General features: G+C 30.9%; 4 protein-coding genes across 4 annotated transcripts; 2 read left to right on the plus strand and 2 right to left on the minus strand.

Moving 5' to 3' along the window:
* Positions 1–361: 361 nt before the first annotated feature.
* LOC109796845 (UDP-glycosyltransferase 87A1) lies at positions 362–2,164 on the plus strand. Its single transcript, XM_020356667.3, has 2 exons — positions 362–893; positions 1,027–2,164. Exons 1-2 carry the CDS (start codon positions 404–406, stop codon positions 1,911–1,913), a joined length of 1,377 nt encoding a protein of 458 aa, XP_020212256.1. The 5' UTR covers positions 362–403; the 3' UTR covers positions 1,914–2,164.
* A 928-nt stretch (positions 2,165–3,092) lies between these two features.
* Positions 3,093–6,543, minus strand: LOC109797572 (plant intracellular Ras-group-related LRR protein 9). Its single transcript, XM_020357649.3, has 3 exons — positions 5,628–6,543; positions 4,442–4,608; positions 3,093–4,004 (listed from the first exon to the last, which is right to left on the minus strand). Exons 1-3 carry the CDS (start codon positions 6,351–6,353, stop codon positions 3,350–3,352), a joined length of 1,548 nt encoding a protein of 515 aa, XP_020213238.1. The 5' UTR covers positions 6,354–6,543; the 3' UTR covers positions 3,093–3,349.
* Positions 6,544–9,694: 3,151 nt separating this feature from the next.
* Positions 9,695–14,666, minus strand: LOC109795752 (C2 and GRAM domain-containing protein At5g50170-like). Its single transcript, XM_020355287.3, is given in 10 exon segments — positions 9,695–10,041; positions 10,137–10,409; positions 10,702–10,870; positions 10,958–11,220; positions 11,528–11,644; positions 11,774–12,057; positions 12,163–12,351; positions 12,451–13,635; positions 14,092–14,322; positions 14,325–14,666. Coding segments are annotated over 10 exon segments (3,039 nt in total). The 5' UTR covers positions 14,437–14,666; the 3' UTR covers positions 9,695–9,825.
* A 4,744-nt stretch (positions 14,667–19,410) lies between these two features.
* LOC109797819 (uncharacterized) lies at positions 19,411–21,033 on the plus strand. Its single transcript, XM_020357962.3, has 2 exons — positions 19,411–19,630; positions 20,704–21,033. Exons 1-2 carry the CDS (start codon positions 19,487–19,489, stop codon positions 20,857–20,859), a joined length of 300 nt encoding a protein of 99 aa, XP_020213551.1. The 5' UTR covers positions 19,411–19,486; the 3' UTR covers positions 20,860–21,033.
* The last annotated feature ends 1,267 nt before the right edge of the window (positions 21,034–22,300 follow it).

Here is a 22,300-nt window from a genome sequence, read left to right on the forward strand (position 1 = left end):
CTGGTCTAGAACAGCTCGTTCCAATTTTGGAACAGTCCGTTCCGGACTACTGAAAATGATTTGGACTTTTGGGTCTTCTGATGTCCTATCTTATTGTTTGTATGCCCCCGGACGAAATTGGGTCTCTACCCTAACAGTTAACTCCGTCTAAATAATTTGGACGAAAGTCTAATATTGCAACCAATTAATTTATTAAAGACTAAATTGAGACAAAAAATAAAATAAATAATTATTATAAGAGATCAAAATAAGTTTTTAGCCTTAATTCTAATAATTATAGAGTGATAGATAAAGGAAATTGAGTATTTATCGAGGTGGGGACCAAAAAAAATGGATATAAGGAGAGCTAAAAAATGGTGGATAAGATAATAAAAGAGTGAAGGCTAAGGTGGAAGAAGAAGAGATGGAAATTCCAGCATCTGTGAAAAAAAGTGGACACGTGGTGGGCATTCCATACCCAAGTCGAGGACACGTGAACTCCATGTTGAACCTCTGCAAACTACTCGCAAGTGAAAATCCTCTCCTCAAAATCACCTTCGTCGTCACACAAGAGTGGCTCGGCTTCATCCGCTCCGACCCTAAGCCCACCAACATTCGCTTCGCCACCGTCCCCAATGTTATCCCTCTCCAATCCCAGATAGCCTCTGACATCCCCGCTTTCTTCCAAGCCGTTACCACCGAAATGGAACCTCCCTTTCGCCGCCTCCTCCACCGCCTTAACCCTCCTGCCACCGCCCTCGTTGCCGACGTCGAGCTGCGCTTTCCGGTCGCCGTTGCTCGCCGCCAAAATATTCCGGTGGCGCTGCTTTGGACCATGTCGGGGTCCTTTCACCTCAGCTTGCATCGACTACAAAGCTTGGTTCGTAACCACTCTTTGAAGGTTGACCTTTTAGGTAAACTTTCTAACGTCACTGCAAAATGTAATGATTTTTTTAGTAATTAGTGGTTACGTTTATTTATTTTTTTATGTATTAATTGTTCAAACTTTGAGCAGTTAGCAATTCATAATGGCTTTCAATAATTTAGATGATTATGAAGAGCACATACCGGGAATTTCCCCGGCACAATTAGCTGATCTTCGAGTAGTGCTTCGTGAAAATGACTTGAGGTTTTTGCAGCTTGAGTTGGAATGCATTTCTATAGTGCCTAAAGCAGATTGTCTTATTGTTAATACTGTTCAAGAGTTGGAAGCTGAAGTGATTGATTATTTGAGAGCTATGTTCCACTTTCCAATTTATCCCATTGCCTTTCCTTACTTCAAACCCGACGCAAGTCATTTAGGGGCCAACAGCGATCACAACGTTGACTACATAAAGTGGCTACATTCTCAGCCAGCTATGTCAGTATTGTATATTTCTCTTGGTAGTTTCCTTTCTGTGTCTTGTGCCCAAATGAATGAAATCGTTTCAGCTTTAAACACGAGTGGTGTTTCTTACTTTTGGGTGGTTCGTGGAGAAGTTTCCTGGTTAAAAGAGAAATGTGGTGACAGGGGTTTAGTGGTGCCTTGGTGTGACCAATTGAAGGTTTTGTCACATCCTTCTATAGGTGGGTTTTGGAGCCATTGTGGGTGGAATTCCACTCTAGAAGCTGTTTTTGCTGGTGTTCCAATGCTCACGTTCCCTCTTTTCTTTGACCAAGTCCCAAATAGTAGGCAAATTTTGGAAGTGTGGAAGAACGGGTGGGAGTTAAAAAGATCAGAGTTGCGAAGTGAAGAATTGGTAACACAAGAGGAAATAGTGAAAGTGATTAGAGAGTTTATGGATGTTGGAAGTACTAAGGGTAAAGAAGTTCGAGATAGGGCCCTACAACTTAATGGCATATGTGACCGAGCAGTTGCAGAAGGTGGATCCTCCAATATGAACCTAAAAGCATTTATAAAAGAAGTTTTGTGTGTTCAAGATCATTTAGTGTGATAAGTATAAAATAGGCAAATAAAAGATGTCATGCACGTTTACTTGTTTGAGCTTAAATTAGGCAGAGAAAAACTAGAGAGGAGAAAGTTGTGAACAAAATTATATTGCTCTTATTTGTTTTTTAGTTCATGAGGATGAGGGTGAAGGATAATGATAGTGAAACTCATTTGTACTTCAATTAAAGCAAACTTGATCCTCCTCCATTGGACTTTGATTCCATACATGTAAACTATGGAACAATTCCTTGATCAGTGATAGGTTTCTTAGGTATATCATTTTTTTAGCTTGCACCAGATGCAACCTGAGGCTGGAAATCTGAATTTAGAATAGATTGTACCATTTAAAATGCAATCAACAAGAGTAAGCAACCACCAGACAAGAGGATGAATGTAGCTTTGGTAACAAAGTCGAGATAAATTAGAAAGCGAGTCTAGTAATGGGACTCAGACAGTATATGGCATCAACATCTGGACATTTCCAAATAAGTCATCAAAATGTAAGATTGTCTTCAATGAAAGACACCAGTGGTCTAAAAAAAAAATTTGCCAAAAGTTATTTTATGTGATTTTTTCAATTTTTTTCATAATGTTCCTATTTTTATTTTATTTTTCTGTTTTCACCACCTTCCTTCCTGCCAAACATATGCTAAGTTTACGAGCGAAATGAATAAAATTGAACAATTATTTGCCATTGGATCAACAAACAAATTAGCAGCTAGATAAGCTCCAAAGCATGAACAGTGTTAAAAAAATTATTGTCCAAGCAAAATATAATATAGATATAGACCACTAGGATGCGAAGTTATTGCCGCTTATTGTGCTAAAACAAGACTTTATTCTTGATAGTACTAAAAAAATATTTCGTTACGAATAACCATTTAAATTTCTGAGAAATTCATCTGATTTCATTTACATTTTACTAAAAACCTAAATCTCCGTTGATTTGGCTTTAAAGACACCACCTTTACCAAAAGAAAGAAATATTAAGTTTAATTTCACTTCAACGCATCTTAAACAATTGGAAAACTGGAATCCAATATCATTTCATTTTATTTCATTCCATCCCTTTCACCGAGTGGAAGCAGGAGTGCTAAAAAGACATTTTCCAACACTCGAGTCCTTTCATTTCTATTATAGTTGAAATTCATTTAGTTCACACTAATTTAATGAAACCCACATATTTAGTAAAATCAACATAAATTTCACCTAATTCAAAAATTTGTGAGAAAGAGTGTTACAAAGTGTATTAGTAACATTTCTCATCCAGATAATATCTAAGCAAAACAAAAATATCTGTAAGCAAAGCAACCCACGCTATTTTGGGTGGGGCAGAGACCCAAACGAGGGAGTAGCAGGGAATTATTGCTCAGAACATAGTAATCTACAACATTCCTCTAAAATACAAGTCTTAGAGGCCAAATGTGTTGGACCTTCACCTCATAGCTGCTGATCGAGGTATGCATCTCTGGGAGATTTGGGTGTCATAGGAGATGCAACGGTAGTTCCGATGTACCCCATTACATTTCCAGAAACATTCTTCAACCAGGAGGTGCTTCGTGTTAACCAACCACCCTGTTCTTGTTCTTGCATTTCTTGGTTGCTTTTCCTTTCTTCCTCCAACAATATCTCAATCCACCTCTTGGCCATGAAAGTCTTAATGGCTTCAACCCCTTGATTTACAATATCCAATGGAGGCAATTCAAGAGGATTCTGCTCCAAGTTTAACTTGGTCAAGTTATCAAGGCGACCAAATGTATCAGGAAGTGCATGAATCTGATTGTTGCTTAAGTCCAATTCCCTGAGGTTAGTCAAATCACCAAATGTCTCAGGAAGTTCTCTGAGGTCACTGAAATTACTGCTCAGGTTGAGAACTTCAAGACTAGTCAGTCTTCCAATTGCAATGGGAAGCCCATGTAGCTCGTTAAAGTGAGCATCCAAATAGCGCAAGGACTTCAACTCACAAATAGATGAGGGAAGAGATCGTATCTTGTTCAACTGAATCATGAGTTTCTGTAAGTTCGGTAATTCATATCCAATGTTTGTGGGCAAATATGACAGATTGTTAAAGCTTACGTCCAACTCCACCAATGATCTGATCATTCAATACAGTAAGAGTTCAATCAATCATAGTTAACATGATTTGAAAAATGAGATGATATAAGTATAAATAGAACATAGAATTCTCAGTTAGATACTATACAGTGTTTGAACATGGTGAAAGACAAATAAAAGTATAAAACCATAAAATATGATATAACCTTGACATAAGACATACTTCAAAACAAATTTGAATAAAAAGCATGCATAAAAACTGCTCCCACTTTCACTACTCCAGTAGTCTACAAATATGTCTCACAAAACACTCATGTAGCTCTCAACTAAAGTTAAACATTCATTCTCAAAATAAATGGATGTTAGTGTACAAAATAAATTTTGCTGGGATCCCATATCAGAAGGCATAGTAATTACTCAAATTGGCTACCATGACAATGATATAAAAAACTGTTGTCTTATGAATTTCTCACTCACCTGCACTGACAGATGGGATCAGGAAGCGCAGTCAGCTTATTTCCAGAGACACTTAGCAATTTCAACCTTTGTAACAACCCAATGGAATCTGGCAGTGATTCCAAAAGATTTGAAGAGAGATTAAGCTCCTCAAGGTTTTGCAATCCAGCTATCGAGTCAGGAATTGCCTAATGCGATGCACAAAATATATTAGTATACATGTGAAGCAATAAAAAGAAATGTCAAAGTCCTGTTTGGAAAAAGCTTTTAAGTACTTGAAGGAAAAAAAATGAAGTAAAATGAATCATGTTTCTCTCATAAGTTAAATGAGAAAAATTCTATTAAAATTGAATTATATAAGTTGATTTTAACTAAAAAAAATGATTCATTTTAACATCTTATTTTCTTCTCCAAAAAGTAAGTATGGAAAAGTTTATTTATTTAATCTGGGCTTAAATCATTGAAGCAAACTAGTACTGCAACATGATTTAATACATATCAATGGAAAACCAAGAAGCATACACACACTCGCAATCATAAATAAAAGCTAACATTAACTATAAATTTCTGTCTCGGGTAAGATATAGATGTCTAGAATAACTGTGGTACATGCTTATTTGTCAATTTTTTGCATAAAGACACGTGTCAGTATCAACTTAAACGAAAAACAATTTGGGCCATCTTTGTATAGCCGTCTTGAGAAAATCATTTAGCTTCTCTTCCATAAGTTAAAATCAACTTATACACCTTGGCTTACACACGAGTCAATATCAGCTTAAATGAAAACAACTTATACACCTTAGCTTATACATGTGTCAATATCAGCTTAAATGAAAATAATTTCTTTGAAAGTTAAGTGCATATGGGTTTATTTTGACAAATTTCTTCATAAACACTTTTTAATTAAATAAGCTTCTCCAACAGATAAAATTAGTTTCTCCGTACACTAATTTATATAAGTTCTCACATATTAATATATCTAAACATTAGTTTTTCACTTATGAAAAAATTAATTTAAGCAGAAAATTTTATTTTATTTTTTTGAAATACTTATGGAGAAATTTATCCATACAGAGTCCAATTCACTTTTCATTTCTTTTCCTATGAGTAATCAGATAAGTTTATTCAGCTTAATTGATTGATTATGTTCGACAAAAACAATTTCAGGTTAAATCCAACAAGTATCAACAAAAAAAAAGGAAATTACCGATAGTTGATTGCTTGAAAGATCAAGCACGAGCAAGCCAGGGATTCGACCAAAAGCTTCAGGCAAGAGCCTCAATTGGCGTCCAGAAAGGTTGACACGCTCCATTCCTTTGCCATAAGCCTCTTGCAGAATCCCCACAACCTCTTCGTTCACTTCCTCACCAACCCCATCACCATCGCCATCGCCAACGCCAACATCCCTATCCTCGTACATTTTCACCAACCGTTTCTCAGCCTCCCTCACAACCTTCTCGTACGCCTCGTGCATCTCGTCCAGCTGCAGCACCGACTTCCAGACCCGCTTCTCCCTCTCGGCCCACTCCCTGCGCTCCCTCTCCTTCTCGGCCTGCTGGGCCCGCCACCCGTGGATCTCCACTTCCGCGGGCCGGGCCTGCAGCACGATCTCCTCCAGCTCGCGGGAGAGCTGGGCCTCGATCTCCGCCACTCTGGCCCGGGCATTGTCCACCTCCTCATGCGTGGGCCGCTCCCCGATCAGCTTCAGGACGGAGCGGGCCTGGTCCACCTGGGACACGGCCCGGCCCATCGACGCCACCAGGTCCGGGTCCGCCAGGTGCGGCATTTGCCCCACGATCTCCGGCGCGCGTGGCTGCTCGATGTCGAAGTGGTCGGAATCGGAATTGGCGGCGGCGGCGGGTTTGGGAGTGAGCGAAGGGAGACGCGACATGACGTAGGAGAGGAGAGGGAAGGTTCCGGGGTTTGGATCCATGGCGTCGGAATTGGAATTGGATAGAGAAAGGGTTGGGTTAAGGGTTTGTGATGAGAAATTGGGATAACATGGAATGAATGCTCTGAGAATATCGCTTTTGATTTATTGTTTGCTTTGGGAAGTAGACAGTGACTTTAGATGCTGCGAGGTGGTACAAGAAAAAGTGACCAAATCCAATGGCAACACATTTTTCTTTTGTCAACTCCAGTCAACAGTCACTTCATTCATCTGATATTAGTAACGACTTCTAGAAAACTCTCTCCATTATATCCTTCTTTTAAAAAATATTCTATTTTTTAATAAATAAATAAAATATAAATTAAGATTTATGTTATCAAAAGTTAGATAATAGAAGGAAGGAATGAAGAGAAAAGGAAATGTGGAGGATCTTTTCTCTTAGAGACTAGTAATTTAGCAAGTATTTATTAGAATGAAAAATTTGTCATGCCCAAAATCATATCTATTCAAAATCATAAATTTCAGAATCATACATTTCGAAATTATGATTCTTATATCTGATTAAAATTTATTTAATTGGCTATAAATATTTTAAATATATTTATGAATGTTATTTGTAAATTAAAAAAATGTATTGGATTAAAATATTTTTTTTAGTCTTTATAATTTCACTTATTTTACTTTTTAATTTTTATATAACCTAAAAGTAAAAGATTTGAGCAATATACAGAATCTTAAGTTCATACTTTATTGTCATTATTGTAATTCTCATGAAAAATATAAATAAATCTTGATTAATTTTATCATATTTAATATTACTATCTTAAATTTAATTAAAATTCTATTTTCAATGACTATTTTAATTCATAATATCAAATCTCAAGGAAGAGTAGAATAGGAAAAAAATTAATTTTAATTGAATTTAACAAAACTAAATGATATTAATTAATTTTCTTAATAACCGAACAAATTAGTTAGTTTTGCTGATAATTGACTTTGGAGGTAGTATGGCGCTACCCCCATCCACTTTAGTCTCTTGAAGCATGAAAATAAAAAATAAAATAAAATAAAAGGTCTTTGAACGTTTCAATTATTTCATTTAGGATTTAGTTGAAAAAATTGTGAAAAATTATTTATCCAAATAATTATTTATATGAATAATCAATTATTATTATAATCAAAATAAATTTTTGTTTAAGTAAGTTGACTGAAAAATGATTTTTAAGTTGTTTAATTATATATGGATATAATGAAAATAAATGAATTTTTATATAGTAAATCAACTTAAAAGGAAAAATGTTGTTGAGAAAAAAGTTTCCAGAGAAAAAACATTGTTTACAAATTTTTTCTATTATCTTAAACAAATACTTTCTTTTTTACAAACAACATTTCCCAAAAAAAAAAACATTGAATTTTCAAACACTCTTAAATTCTTAAACTTAACTTCAGTCAAAAAATAATAATCTTAAACTTAACTATTCATTATCATTTTAGTCTATAAACATACTAATCTTTCAAGAAGTTGGTGTATCTAAATATTGTTAATGTTATCATTTAAATCATACATTTTTTTTTTATAAATTTGAACTAAAGTGGGTAACATTTTATACTTTCAGAAACATTTATTGAAGGATTAAATGTGTTATTAATTTTTATAAAATAAAATGTTTTTATTTAAGTCATATATATTTTTTAAAATCTCTATCATTATGCAACTACTTTTAACTATTTATTTATTAGAAAATTAAGTAAATTTCAAATCGTACTCATAATTGATTGTGATACTGTAATAATGCGTAACACCACTAACAAATTTTATAAATCTTCAAAATAAATATTATTTATCTACCTTAATGTAATTTGTAATTTTAGAGACAAAAATAAAGACTTTAAATTTTAAAAAAAAATTTAAGGACCAAAACAAAAATTTGCTTATAAGGATATAAAACTATGATTCCTAATTTTTGAAAAATGAAATCTTTATATAGTAACTAAAATCAAAATTTATTAATTTTATAAAAATTGAATATATATATTTAAATTTTATTAAATTATTATATTTTTAAAAATAAATTTACTTTTAAAGTTAGAGAGACCTAAGCCAGCCCAATTCTTTAAGCCGGCGAAATAGTTGGACTAAATGGGTTGATATATCTGACCAGCCTGATTTATTTATGGACTGTGTGCGAACTAAAATTTTCGACATATAATATTAATTAAATATTTAAAAAAAATTAACAATATTATTAAAAATTATTAATTTCATAAAACTCGTAAATATCACATCATAATAAAAATTTATATCGATTATTTAAATAAAATTGTGATAATTTTAAGAACATTCATTACAAATACTATAGATATATTTATTATATCATTTTCTTATTTAGTTTGAATTATTTAAAAAAATCATTACTAAAGTTGTCTAGAAACTATGACATTTAATTTGTATTATTGGAAATGAGAAAATGAAATATTAATATTCTTAGTGACCAATATTTATTTTAATGCAAACTAAATATTAATTTGCTAGAGTCATATGAACTTGAGTTGTCTTGAATGGCGTGATATTTGGTGCATTCTTTGGGTTTTGACTTTTTTTTTTTGTTGATAAACATGGATTAATATTTTAAAACTGAGATTAAAGATTTTTTTAATTCATATATATATGCTTTACGTAGTGTCTGAATGTTATAATTAATGAATAGTTATGAAATGTGATCAAATATTATTTTAATATAGATTAGAATTGAATTTAAGAGTTCTAAATTGTTTTTCAGACAAGTCATACAACCAGGGTAAGCTTGGTTTTGAGTTGTTTGTGAAGTGGGTTTGATGACAAATGATCAAAGATTCATTCGAGTAATGTTTTGTGCCTTTCTCTAAAGTGTGTCGTATACGTCAGTGCAACAACTAGCTAGTATACGTCAGTACAACTGTACAACTACTAGCTAGCTACTGACTAGGTTAATGCTTATCATATAATTTGCATGTTTTCTTATTTTTATTTACGGCTTCTGATGCGTGATTCAGTTGTGAACTGCAATCCTACATTTGGCACAGCCTTGAGGGTAGTAGAATTGAATCGAATGTGTTGCCCAAATATCAAACATGATATGCATGTCTTTCTGTGATAAAGAGAGTTAATTGTCATCAACTCTCTCCTTCATGCACCTCTTGAATCTATATGCTTTTCTGCATCAAACCTCCTACGTGGCATTCTTATTCGATTTCCTCACAAGTTATGATAAGATGTGAAAGTTTATTTATTTGTTTGTATAAGATAATTTTTTTATCCTTTGGATACAAGACTATATTTAATTTTTGATAAATAAGTTAAATGACTATTATCTCTTTGAAATTTTTCAGAAAGCTAATTGCTGTATAGAAAATGCATTTGTCATTTGCCTTATAAACATAGTCCTCATCACATTAACCTTATCCATGTGAGTTCTGAGACATTAACAAAATCTCTTTTTATTTGTCTAATACATTTAACATGGTCCTCATCAAATTAACCTTGTCCATTTGAGTTATGAGACATTAACAAAATCTCTTTCTGAAGCAGTTCAAATATTTCCTTCAATCGAAGCTTAAACTTGGCTGTTATGTTCCTGTTTATCCTTTGCTGAAACTTGGTGCTCTTAAGCCAAGTAATACCAATGTATGCATCACACTTGCAAGCACATTCACCAAGAGACGATTTCCCAATTTCGTACTTAAAATGAATCTGCAGACACAGAATATCACAATCATATACCCTTATATGGGAACAAGATGAACTAAATTAATTTATCACTAAAAAAGCAGTTCAGTTTAGCATACATGAAAGTGATCAGCAAATGGAACACCGTGAAGAGCCATAACTTCAATCACAGTCCAACCTCCGGTGCTTGGATTCAAAAACTTTTGTTGTGTGCATGTGACTTCACCACCAAAAGCTGACACCTGTCGATTGAATCGGTAAGAAACGTGCCTTTCAAAGACATCAGGCTTTACTTTTTCCCATGATGTAGTTTCATAGTTCACACATCCTGATCTCCGCATAATTTTATGCTCCAGATTTTCTCCCTCAAAAATTCCCATCACTGATCTCACCTGAGCAAGAGAAACACAACACATCAAAGCTACAGAAAGTTAATACCATACATGAAATAATATCAATTCTTAAAGAGGCTAATTGCTAATTCATCCACCAAGGTAATTTCCTTTTCAGTGTCTCCCAAATACCATAAATGTTAAATTGTAAATGGAAACTGCAAGACAACTAGCCTCTACTATCTTTTGGAAGTAAGAATTGTACAACATCAAAGAAGAGATCACAACATCCTTGGTAGTAGAGGAGTTAGACTACCAAGGATGTTGTGAAGTTCTGCAGTTTATTGCTGACCTTAATTGGAAGTTCTGCAGAGAAAATTCTGGACATTTTTTCTTCATCCTCTAAAATAGTTGCAGAGTCTTCTGGAATTACAAGGCCTTCTTGATCTTCATGGTCATCAGTAATTTGTTCTTTCTGATAGGGGTTCAGTATTCTTGTTCTCCACAAGGCCTTTATTGTTCTTTTATGAAAACAAAATGTGATGTTAGCTGAAAGTGAAAACATGGAATCAATTATAAGATTAGAAATGAGCATGCCAGACTCATACCTGGAGGCAGCACTAAATGAAACAAATGATTGAAAATGAAACCTAAGTCTCCCTTCTTCATCTTGAGTCTTTGCACCGTGCCTTGCATCAAGCCCTCGACCTCTTTGCAGAATTATGACCAATGTAGGGCTCCCTAATGTGGCCAATGTTGGAGGAAGCACTTGTATCTCTTCAATATCTTCCCAAAGGAAGAAGAATTTGGTTTTATGTCCAAGCAAACTGGCATAAAACCCCAGAATCCTTGCTGAAAGAAACAACCGACCCTACAGCAGGAATGCATCCATTATTTAGTATATGGAGTTTATTACTTAAACATCACCTGGTAAATTAGTTCAACATCACATATTATTCAAACAACTCTCCTCTTTGATGTCTCATAGTTAGAGAGTAAGAACTTGTTTTGATACAAGTTTAGAAGAATTTTTTATCCCTTCTTTATTGGAAAAAAAGGTTCTTTTATTTTTAGTAGATAATTTCTAGTAGAGAATTTTTCAAAAGATCTTCAAAATTTATATCCAAACAGACTCAAATATAAAAAATGTGTTTAAATATGTCAACCACATGTAGTACCTGTAAAGGCATTTTTCTCTTCAGGTAACAAGTGAAATCTTTGATTAGAAATTCTTCTGGAGGCAACCCAAACATTTTCTGGAATGTAGAATTCCTTTGAGGTGATCTAAGATTCAACTGTCATTAAGCTATTTATAGTCACATACAATAAATAGTTCTAAATATTTTATGCAAACAGAAAAATAAAAGTTGGTTGAACTGTATAATACCAAAGCAGATACATGGGGTCAGATTCCTAATACTTACTTTTTTGCCCACTTCCTTTTCCATCTTCTCCAAATATTCCTTGATTGTTTCAACACCTTTGTTGTTGTCCAAAAAAATTCTCAATCGCAACTTTGACTGAGAAGATTGAGCAAGCTTTCCTTCAAGCATGAGCCACATGTCTGCCAATTCTGTTGATGTGTGCTTTAGAAAATTGATCTCAACATGTCCAAGTAAAACATCCTGGTCAAATGGACCACCAAAATCAAAAACTTCCACATCTAGAACTGATGGTGGTTCTTCCATAGCATCAAACTCTAATACCTCTGCATACAAGTATAAATACCAATACAGGATTCAAGTAAATATATATCCATATCAAGCAAAGTTATTGCAAATAAGATAATTATTATCAAGTTAGAATGCCAAACCATTCCATTGAGGATTGGACGTTTGAAGCTTGACAGAGCTAGACCTTGTTTGCCCATTACAGGTGAACACTACATAGGGATCTGACAACTCTTCTGACTCCAAGTCCAAGGAAGCCAGATCAACCCCCTGAATTAAAGCCACAGTAAGAACCCATCCATCACCATGAGCTTTGAGGCCATGGTCAGTTCCTATTAGAGGAAAAGGATGCAAAAAGTAAACCCTCATAAAGTCATCTGACAGTTGACGATGATAACAAGCATAATAGTGTGTTCAAATAATATGCTTACCCATTTGAAATCTAGCTTGCACAAAGTGAGACACCATATCATAAACACGCTGAAACTGGATGACTAAAATTCCACTTGTAATGAGTTCTCCAAAACTATCTGGTAATTCAAGCCCCATAAATTCCAAGCCCTGAGGTAGACTTGGACCACACCTTAAAATATGCACTAACACATACAAAAACATGAAAATGGTGGAAACCACAGTGAAATTCCAAAAGTACGCAATTGCCTGCCACCAATTCCACTGGTCTTCTGTTTGCAAAGTAGCCAACAAATGCTCCTTATCTGGTAAATCTGCTTTATCTAGCACCTTAAAATGCAGGGCAAGTTGGTTGGAGAATTGTTTGAAATTCTCCTTCAATCCTTCCCTTACCCTACCTTCAATCATGCTTTTCATCATTGTGCTCTGGAGGAAGACAATGCCCCATGACACAATAATATGTGAGGATTCCTCTCCAGAAGATACCTTTCCTGGCATTATCTTATAAAGAATTTCAATCCTAAATGCATTACCATATGGAACCTCAGGTGTGCTTATACTGACAAGTATAGCAAACTCTTTTCTGCTCACTCTAATGTAGGTTTGCTCCTCGATGGCATTAACTGCTTTAATGAATTTTGTAGCTGCCTTTGTATAGGTAACACCTCGTGTTAAACATGACATGTCTCCATGTTTCCATGTCCAAGGTCCCTCATGCACATTTGTTGTTCCCTGCAGTTCAGCCATATCTTTCCAAAACTGTGAATTCGGTACAAAAAGAAACACATTAAGGTCATTTGAAGAGACTAAATAATTCTCATCTACTAGAACACCACCAGCTAAATTTTCTGGCATTTCTGGTTTGTTATCTCCAGACTCCATTATTGCAATGGCTTCTTCAAAACTACAGGGAGATGAATTTTCCTGTACACTATCTTCATAATCAGATAATGAAGTAGTTCGTTCTGAAGAATCCCCAGGTTTTGAGCTTCCTTCTTTCTTATTGAAAACCCTATGCAAACGATTAGCAATAACCTTCAACATTTGTTTGCCTACACCTATTCTATCAAACGAGCGTGACATAAAACGCAAAGACCTTTCAAATCTGGAGTCTTCTAGTGCAACTGTTGAATTTGGAGAATGCTTGTGACTGAAAAAAGAGGCACGACCTTTACCATGAAGAGAAACTGTAAGGAGAATTTTTCCTGATCATACAAGACATTGAACTAAAATTCAGTTACATATGTTGCATAACAGTTTCAAAATTGCTTCTTTGAATAGTGGATTAAGCCTAACTCAACCCTACAAAACTGGTTTATAAGGTGAGGGTAATGGTTTATAAGGTGAGGGTTGCTTTCCACTTATATACTATTCAATTGTCTAATCTCTAGTCGATGTGGGACTTGGGTTTTTCCCAATATTGCTAAAGAAACAAAGAAGAAATGGTTAAACCAGTAGGAGTCATTAGAACACAAAATGCAACATTTGTTCATGATTTTATTCTGTGAATTCATTTTATTATAAACACACTCAACCCTTATATTTAAAGATTACATAATGAACAGGAACCCTAAGTAGTTTATAAACACAATAGACATGATGTAAAAAAGTAGAAAGCGCGAGATTAAGCATGCAAGTAACACTTCGTGAGGGAAACAAACCAGAATATTTATCAAAAAATTTGCCACTTTTGGAGCTTTCAAGAGAGAACCACAAGGGGAGTAACGTATGCTTATCCTCAAAAGCAAGTGAGGCTAGCGGAATGCGTACCTCACCCACGAAATCCACGTAACCCTTGGTCACTTTGCACTCCTTAGCAACAACAGACACAACAAGCACGTCCTCTGCATCATGCACCCTGAAACTAAACTCCTCGTTCCAAACGGGGTGCACGTGTTCCTCAACACCCTTGTCTTGGATTTGAACTTCCCGAGCCTAAGCTTCACGTAAGAATCCTTCACGGGTAGGACCTTGGCTTCCAATACACACACGTAAAGCTTCAACATAGCTTATAATAAAGTCAGTTCTTTACAACTTGTGACGCATAAAGCAAAAGCATGGTATCATGTTATGTTAGTTTGAAAGGATTTTTAGTACTCTAAAAGAAAAAAAATTTGATTCGGTGGTGGAGGTGGTGGAATGAATAAGGGAAGTCACGTGTTAGAAGAATACGTGGACAGTGAAGGGAAATGACACTTGGTGTATGGTGTGAATAGAATGTGCGGTTGTTTATGAATGGAAACTCGTTAGTTGTTAGTCATTACTTATGGAAGATGGTTTCCTTTGAGTATCCATGATTCATTCACGTCAGTTACTTGTCAGCTTTTGTTGTTGTTATTTTGAGATTAAAGTTTCCTTAAATTTTGTTTTTTATGTGTTTGTCTGTGTGTTGTGCTAGCGGTGCCAATACAGTTTTTTATTGGGAACAGGAAATTAAGTAGCAATTATATAGGATAAGTATTGTTGGAAAGGATTCTATATTATATATATATATATATATATATATATATATATATATATATATATATATTAACGTATTTTTATATTTTATTAAAAAATTTAAAAAATATATATTAACTAATGAAAATAATTAAATAAATAATTAATATTTATTGATCCAATTAATATTATAATCAATTCTCAAATTTTAAAAAAGTTTTGTTTTTAATGAAAATATTAAATTTATATATATATATTTTTAATAATAAAAAAATATAAAATTTTATCAAATATGAAAATCAAGTAATTATTTAAAGGAGTATTTTTTTATATTAATATAAATATTTTCTTTTATTTTCTAAATTTTGAGAAAATAATACATAATTTATTTGATTCATTTTGAAAAAATAATACATAGTTTATTTGGTTCAAACAAAACTTAGGTAAGACATTTGCAATAATTCGTGCCGTGCACGAGTGTGTTAATTTATAATATGTCACATTTTTATGATTTTATATTTAATTATTTTTTGAATTTGATTATATTATAAATTTAAATAATAATATATATCTATATTATCAATTAATTTAATAAAAATTTATTTATAATATTAATTGTTAATTTTAATATTTATTTATCAAAATTATAATAATTTTGATCATATATAGAATTAATATAAATGTTTATAAATAATCTTAAATTATAGAGGCTGACTTCAAGATAATTTGAATTTAATTATAAAGATCAAAGTCTTCTATTACCTTAATTACGTCAATCCATTTATAAAACTAGTAAAATAATTATTAAAATTATAAATATTTTTATTTTTCTAGAAAATTGTCAGATTTCATAAATAAAAATTATCATAATTATTTAATTGTAAATAATTAGTACCGTGATTAATATTGTAATTAATTTTTTGAGTTAAATTTTCTCCCAAATATAAAAAAAAAGTGATAAAACACAATAGAGAAAGAATTGAATTTTTTAAATATTTTTTCTTATTTCTCCAATCTTTTTTCTCATTTTCTCTTGTAACAAAACATCTTAGGTTTAAAAAAAATGTATTTGATCTAAAAATAAAAATAAAAAACCTCCCATGAATTTTGAAATGAGGAACGTTAGGAAACAAAATTACTAATATAAGTATTGTAATCTAAATTTAATTAAATTTAAATGGATTTTACTTTTTATATGTAATGTATATAAATGTTTAATTAAATTTAAATGTATTTTACTTTTTATATGTAATGTATATAAAATTCTGATCAATTATTTAAAAAATAACTGTTAAAAATATCAATATACTTTTGCATTACAAGCTAACTTTTAAATTCATCCTATTCATATAAAAGAGATGAGAATCAGCAAGTGCATTTGCAGGATTGGTATTCTCTACATCACATTTTCATGAACATGTTGAATATATAAGACTTAGGTTTATCTTCAACTGTTAAAAAAAAGGATTTCTTGTGTAAGACGTTGAATGGAAACTTTTTAAGGAGGACAAAATTATGCATAGATCACAAAGAAAATTTATAAAAATAAAATATAACTTCTTAAACAACTTACACACATTTAAAATGGTTTCAGAAAAATTGAGCACAATTAAAATTTGTTAAACGTGCATATAGTATACTCATATAACGTAAACCAATTTTTCATACTGAAATAATGAGATTTATGATAAGCATAATTCAACACAAAATTTAAATAAACATGAAAGTCCACCGATAGAAAGTTAAGAAGTTATAACTACTTCTATACTAAAATCTACTATTAAAAAATTATAATAAATAAGATAAAGATTAAGATATTTTCATTTATTTATCTAAAAGTTAGGAAATATTTAATAACTACAAAGATGATCTTAAAGATGATGACAACATAATTATTTTTATTATCATTGTTATTGTTATTGTTATTGTTATTATTATCACTATCATCGTTATTATTGTTGTTGTTGTTGTAAATCTTCACAAAAAGTTTGTGATGAATATATTTGTAGAAGTTTTAAAAACTCGACAGATTAATTTGTAGAGGATAAAAATCCTCGTCAATCGAAATAAAAACCTCCACAAACTAATTTTTTTTTCTTGTAGTGAATGATGGTGACTATGATGACAATGACAGTAGGGATAAAACTAGAAAAAAATTATTAAGGGAGCAAAATTCTCTGCATAATAAAAGTAAACATGATTAATATATAGTTAATAATGATTTAAAATTATTATATACTTTATGAGTACATTTCATGAAAATAATCCATATAAATAATCTTTAATTACATTTTTATTTCTCAAGTATTGTAATCATGTGATTTTGGTGCTAAAGGTTCTAATTGAACAATTTTAGTCATTCAAGTACTGCAATTGTGTAATTTTATTACCAAATTTTAATTAAGTCATTTTTTTTTGTTCGTCCTTGAAGTATCCACCGTCTAGTAGTGACTAATCTCCTCGCTACGAGGGAGGCACCTCAAAGGGTGGGATAGCTGACCCCAAGATTTAACGCGGCTGTATACACAAGGCAGGATTTGAACCCCTGACCTTACTTAAGCGTGGATCAACCCCTACCGCTGAACCACACGCTTGAAGTTTAATTAAGTCATTTTGATCTTTGAAATATCACAACTATATAATTTTAGTTTCTCCCATAAAAAATATAATAATTTTTTAAAATAATATTATATATATTATTTAAAATTATATAATTGTTGACCTATTTAATTTATAAATATTATAATTAAATTTTTATTCATGTATCAAATGATATAAGTTTATCATTACTAAACAAAAAAAATTTATATATGTTATTAGGATTATAATATTATTGATAAATTAATATAAATAATATTATTAATATATTTATAGAAAAAATAATAGGTCTATAAATATAAATTTACATATATTAATATATTCTTACAAAAATGTAAATATATCAGAAGAAAATTAATTAAAAATATTGATACATCCCTATTAATGTTGTATCAACAAAAAATATTATATTTTTAATAGAAAGGATAAAACTAAATAGCATAGATACAATGCTTGACGGAATAAAATTTCCTTAATTAAAAATTGAAAGACAGGAACTAAAATCACATACTTTATTTTATAAACTAACTTTTAAATTCACCCTATTTAAAATGATTTAATATATCATTTTAATAAAATAAACTTAACGTAATATATACATTTTAAAATATATTAAAATATGAACACTTTAATTATCTTTAAATTATTGTTCAATTTTAACAAAATTTGATATACACATACAAGATAATATAAAGTTATAATTCAGGGGTTGGATCATCAAAATCCACATTAAATTAAAAGTTATTAAACATTTTAATATTTAGTAAAAGTTACATCGATATTATTTCAATTTTCCTTATATATGTGTATATGATAATAGATATGTGTTGATACTATTCTCTAATTAAAATTAAAATTTTATTATAATGATATATAAAATTTTAAATTTGATTGAGATATAATAATAATTACATAATTAAAAAAATAGACTTTAAATTTATTTTTTTAAAAATAATATTGGGACCTATTTTTCTGTTGAAGAATCCTTTTCCTACCTTAAGGATTCTTTCAAACCATCTATATGGATGATTAGTTGTATTTTTTATGTTACTTTTATCTCGTCCTTTTTCCTATTTATTTTTATGAGTTTATTAGAAAATTTTATGAAAACTTTATATTAGGAATTAGAACTTACACATATAATTGTGAAAGACTAAATTATACTTTTAATTTGTATTTTAATTTTAAAACTAATTTTGGTTTTTAATTTTTTAAAATATTTATTTTACTCTTTTAATTTATTTAATTTTTTAAAATAATAATTATTTTTAATTTTATGATATGATTTGAAATTATTATCTTAGTGATTTAAGATGAAAAATTTCTCCTATTAGATTCACCTACATAAAAAAAATTATAAAATTCAATTGATGTTGAAATCCAAAAAGATTATAAATATGAAAAAATTACATAAAAATAATATTTCACTAGGAAATAATAATTAAAATATAATCTAAATTATTATTTTTTAAATTTCTATTTATTCATTAAACTCATTTTCACAATTTTTTTTTATCATATTTAAACCTATTTTTAGTTTAAATATGTTACATTCATCAATAATTTTCATTTGAAGAAATATGATAAGACAAATTTTATTTCTTGAATCAGTAAAAACAATTCAAAACTATATATCAAAATTTAAAACAATCATTCTTTCCCAATAACCAAATTGACCTCAAATTCAAAATATAAAGAATTAAAATAAATATTTTAAACATTAAAACATTAAAATAAAATTAAAATTAAAATAAAATAAAAGAACGAAGATGTGATCCTACTACATAAAAAAAAATATAGCATATATTTTTATAAATTTTTATAGGTTATTAACAGAATTCTAATCCTGCATATTATAAAATATAAAATAATTCAATTATAATTATTAAAAAATTTAAAGAAATTCAAAGATGAAAGATTGAAAATATAAAATGACTAAGGAGAGTGAGTGTGTAAGAGTAAGAAGAAGATTGTTAAATCAGTGAGACAGAGAAAGGAAACGGAGAAAAGAGAAAAGAGATGTTACAGTTTCCGGCGTATATGACACAGTACCCATTGTCGACGAGGACCATTCCGACGTCGTTTCTGTTACCCTCTCAGTGGCCTCAGCCCCAAAACGAAGAACTCCTTCTCGCCATGGAGGAGTCTGATTTCGAAGAAAAGGTCCTTTCATCTTCTCTTTGTCCTAAATTATTCATTCAAAACGCTATCTTTTACCTTCTGGTTCATTTCGCAAATTAAATTAAAACCTTGTTCATTTTCTACCCATTTTTGCACACACTTATTTGTCTAGGTTTATAGTGTATCAGATGATTGGGAATTTCGGATTGTGGGATATGGTACTTCTTATGGTTAAATATTTCACTTTTTCCTTCCATTAATTTCTCTAACACTATTTGAAGATAGTGAACCATAGTAGAATCAACAGAACAATATGAAACATTGGAGTGTGAATGATCATAACCGGGAATTCACAAATGAGAGATGTTACATTTATAAGCTATGAGCTGCACTGTTTTCTAGAAATAAGCTCAGCTAGAATTCTCTTTTTGTTGAAATTTATTGGAAAGATTAATTATTATATTTAATATAATTTTATAATTTTCAATAAATTTCAATTGATTACGATGTGTTAGTGTTAAAGAGTAGTATGTTCTCAGCACACCTTTTTTTTTTTTATGTGCACGTAATTATGTTGTCATCTTTATGTTAAAATCTCAAATCTGTAGGAAAATTAAGGTTTGGGCATCATATAATGATGAAATTGGCACAGAGATAGTTGCATCCCTTAAGCATGCTAACCTGAATACGGATTCTTAATTGTGTATGTGAAAAAACCTTTGTTAAAGGAGACAAATCTACTTTAATGATCTGTGTCTTAAAGGAGTTAATCTTAAACTTTGAGTTAGTGGATATCCTTGGTGTATACTAAATTCACTCCCAACACAAATAAAATCTCCGGAAAGGAAAATTATCATTTTGCCACATTAGCATCTAGTGTTTGCTTGAACTTTTCTGTATGGCTTTGGTTATTTTGAACTAGTTGTCAGATATGCAAAGTAGTCATTCACATATACTTAGTAGTATTAAAAAAATGCTTGGATTATCTATGAAGTTAGTGTTCAGTGCAGAGGATAATAGGCTTCAAGATGTAAGCTAGTGTTCTTTGAATCTCTCTTTTTTGTTGTTCCTTCCCTCTTATTCATCCCTGTCATTGTTGGCACAAATTGTTGCAGTGCAATGAAATCAGGAAGATGAACAGCAACCTTGTTGTGATAGGGAAAACCACTAATGAAAATGATAAGGAAGACTTTGACAATGAGGCAGATGACGATGATGCTGACAATGCAGAGGAATCTGAGGGTGAAGATTTTGAGCAAGAAACTGGTTGAGGAAGCTGCACATCAGTAGCCAACTATTTTCATTTTGTATGTTTTTTGGACTGCTAGGCCAAATCTTTGTATTGAGTTTTGCTTCTATTCATTTTTTGGACCTAGTATTGTGTATTGATTTCTCATTCATATCAAACTTTATATTATATATGCTCTTTTTTGTGCTTAATTAAATATTTATTACTCCCAATGCTTCAACAATAGCATGTTAAATTCGGATGAGATAGAGCAGGAACCTAAGAACTAAATTGTCTGCCCATTCCCCTTTTCTGAGTTTTAACCTCATTTTGGCCTATGTTCAGGAAGAAGAGAACAGCTAAAACTTCAACCTATTAAAGGGCTTAAACAAAAACAGAGACAGTGATTCCCATTCCATATTTCTTAATGATGATCCCTTCCTTGTCTTTTTTAACTTTTTCCTTGTCAGCACCCTCTTGATCCTGTTTTATATTATATCTATCTTAATTTCATGAGCAACATCATGGATGTAAATAATTTTTTCATTGCCGATTGTTTTCGAATCATTCAAAGACAAAACCAAAATTGGCTTCGTAACAAAACCAGAATATCCCTCCTCACAGTGTTATTTCTAACCCAATGAAGTCATGGCTGCAAATTGCATTCGCTGCCCACGATTCCACGAGTAGATGCTTCACATCAGTCGTGTTTTAGAGAATTTAAAATGTTGAATACTTGTCTAAAACTCTTGGAAATGTTTAGTCCAAGTTAATTAGATGTATAAGTTTTTTTTTGTTTTTTGTTTTTCTTATTTTATTCGTTTGAAAGATTACAAAATTAGCAATGTTGGACTATTTTTTTAAAAAATTTAAAAACACAAGTATTCTTGTGTGTTTAAATGTTCTAAAAGAGATGTTATGTCTTTATATGTTATGTAAACACATATAACATGGAGTATTATTTAATATATGACATTTATTTGGAATGAACTGTGCATGTAAAAATCATCTTATTGTTATATGGAGATAAAAGAAAATTGTTGGTCCAATATTAAGATAAAAAGTTATTTTGAACTATTAATATTTTAACTTAAATTTACTTTTAGTTTTTGTAATATATTGTATTTTTTTTGTCTTTATAAAATTATTTTTAAAATAGTATTTGTAATATATTTCTTTTTTATGTTAGTCCTTGTTATTTTATTTTTAGTCTTCGTAATATACTCTTTATTTCATTTTTTCTGTATAATATGTGAAAATTTTATTTTTAATCTTTACCAACTTTTTTCAAAGTAATTAACTCAAAATAAATAAAATAATATAGAGACCAAAGTAAAAAAAAATAAATTATAAGGACCCTTTAAAAACAATTTCAAGGACTAAAATAAAAAATATTAAAAGGGTAAAAAATATATCTAACCTATTTTTTAAAAAACGTCGAAACTTAATTTAAAAATAAAGATGAAAAGACAAATTAAAATAAA

Source organism: Cajanus cajan, chromosome 6 (assembly GCF_000230855.2).
Source record: "Cajanus cajan strain Asha chromosome 6, NIPB_CcT2T_4, whole genome shotgun sequence".
In the NCBI taxonomy this organism is placed as follows: domain Eukaryota; kingdom Viridiplantae; phylum Streptophyta; class Magnoliopsida; order Fabales; family Fabaceae; genus Cajanus; species Cajanus cajan.

What these genes read in the sequence shown, in the direction of transcription:
- LOC109797819 (XM_020357962.3), top strand. Translation starts at nt 19,487, where the DNA reads ATGTTACAGTTTCCGGCGTATATGACACAGTACCCATTGTCGACGAGG. An exon ending in AGTCTGATTTCGAAGAAAAG is followed by an intron (nt 19,631 to 20,703) that starts GTCCTTTCATCT and finishes AAATTGTTGCAG; the next exon opens with TGCAATGAAATCAGGAAGAT.
- LOC109797572 (XM_020357649.3), bottom strand. Translation starts at nt 6,353, where the DNA reads ATGGATCCAAACCCCGGAACCTTCCCTCTCCTCTCCTACGTCATGTCG. An exon ending in TTTCAAGCAATCAACTATCG is followed by an intron (nt 4,609 to 5,627) that starts GTAATTTCCTTT and finishes GCATCGCATTAG; the next exon opens with GCAATTCCTGACTCGATAGC. An exon ending in GATCCCATCTGTCAGTGCAG is followed by an intron (nt 4,005 to 4,441) that starts GTGAGTGAGAAA and finishes TTGAATGATCAG; the next exon opens with ATCATTGGTGGAGTTGGACG.
- LOC109796845 (XM_020356667.3), top strand. Translation starts at nt 404, where the DNA reads ATGGAAATTCCAGCATCTGTGAAAAAAAGTGGACACGTGGTGGGCATT. An exon ending in TTTGAAGGTTGACCTTTTAG is followed by an intron (nt 894 to 1,026) that starts GTAAACTTTCTA and finishes TCAATAATTTAG; the next exon opens with ATGATTATGAAGAGCACATA.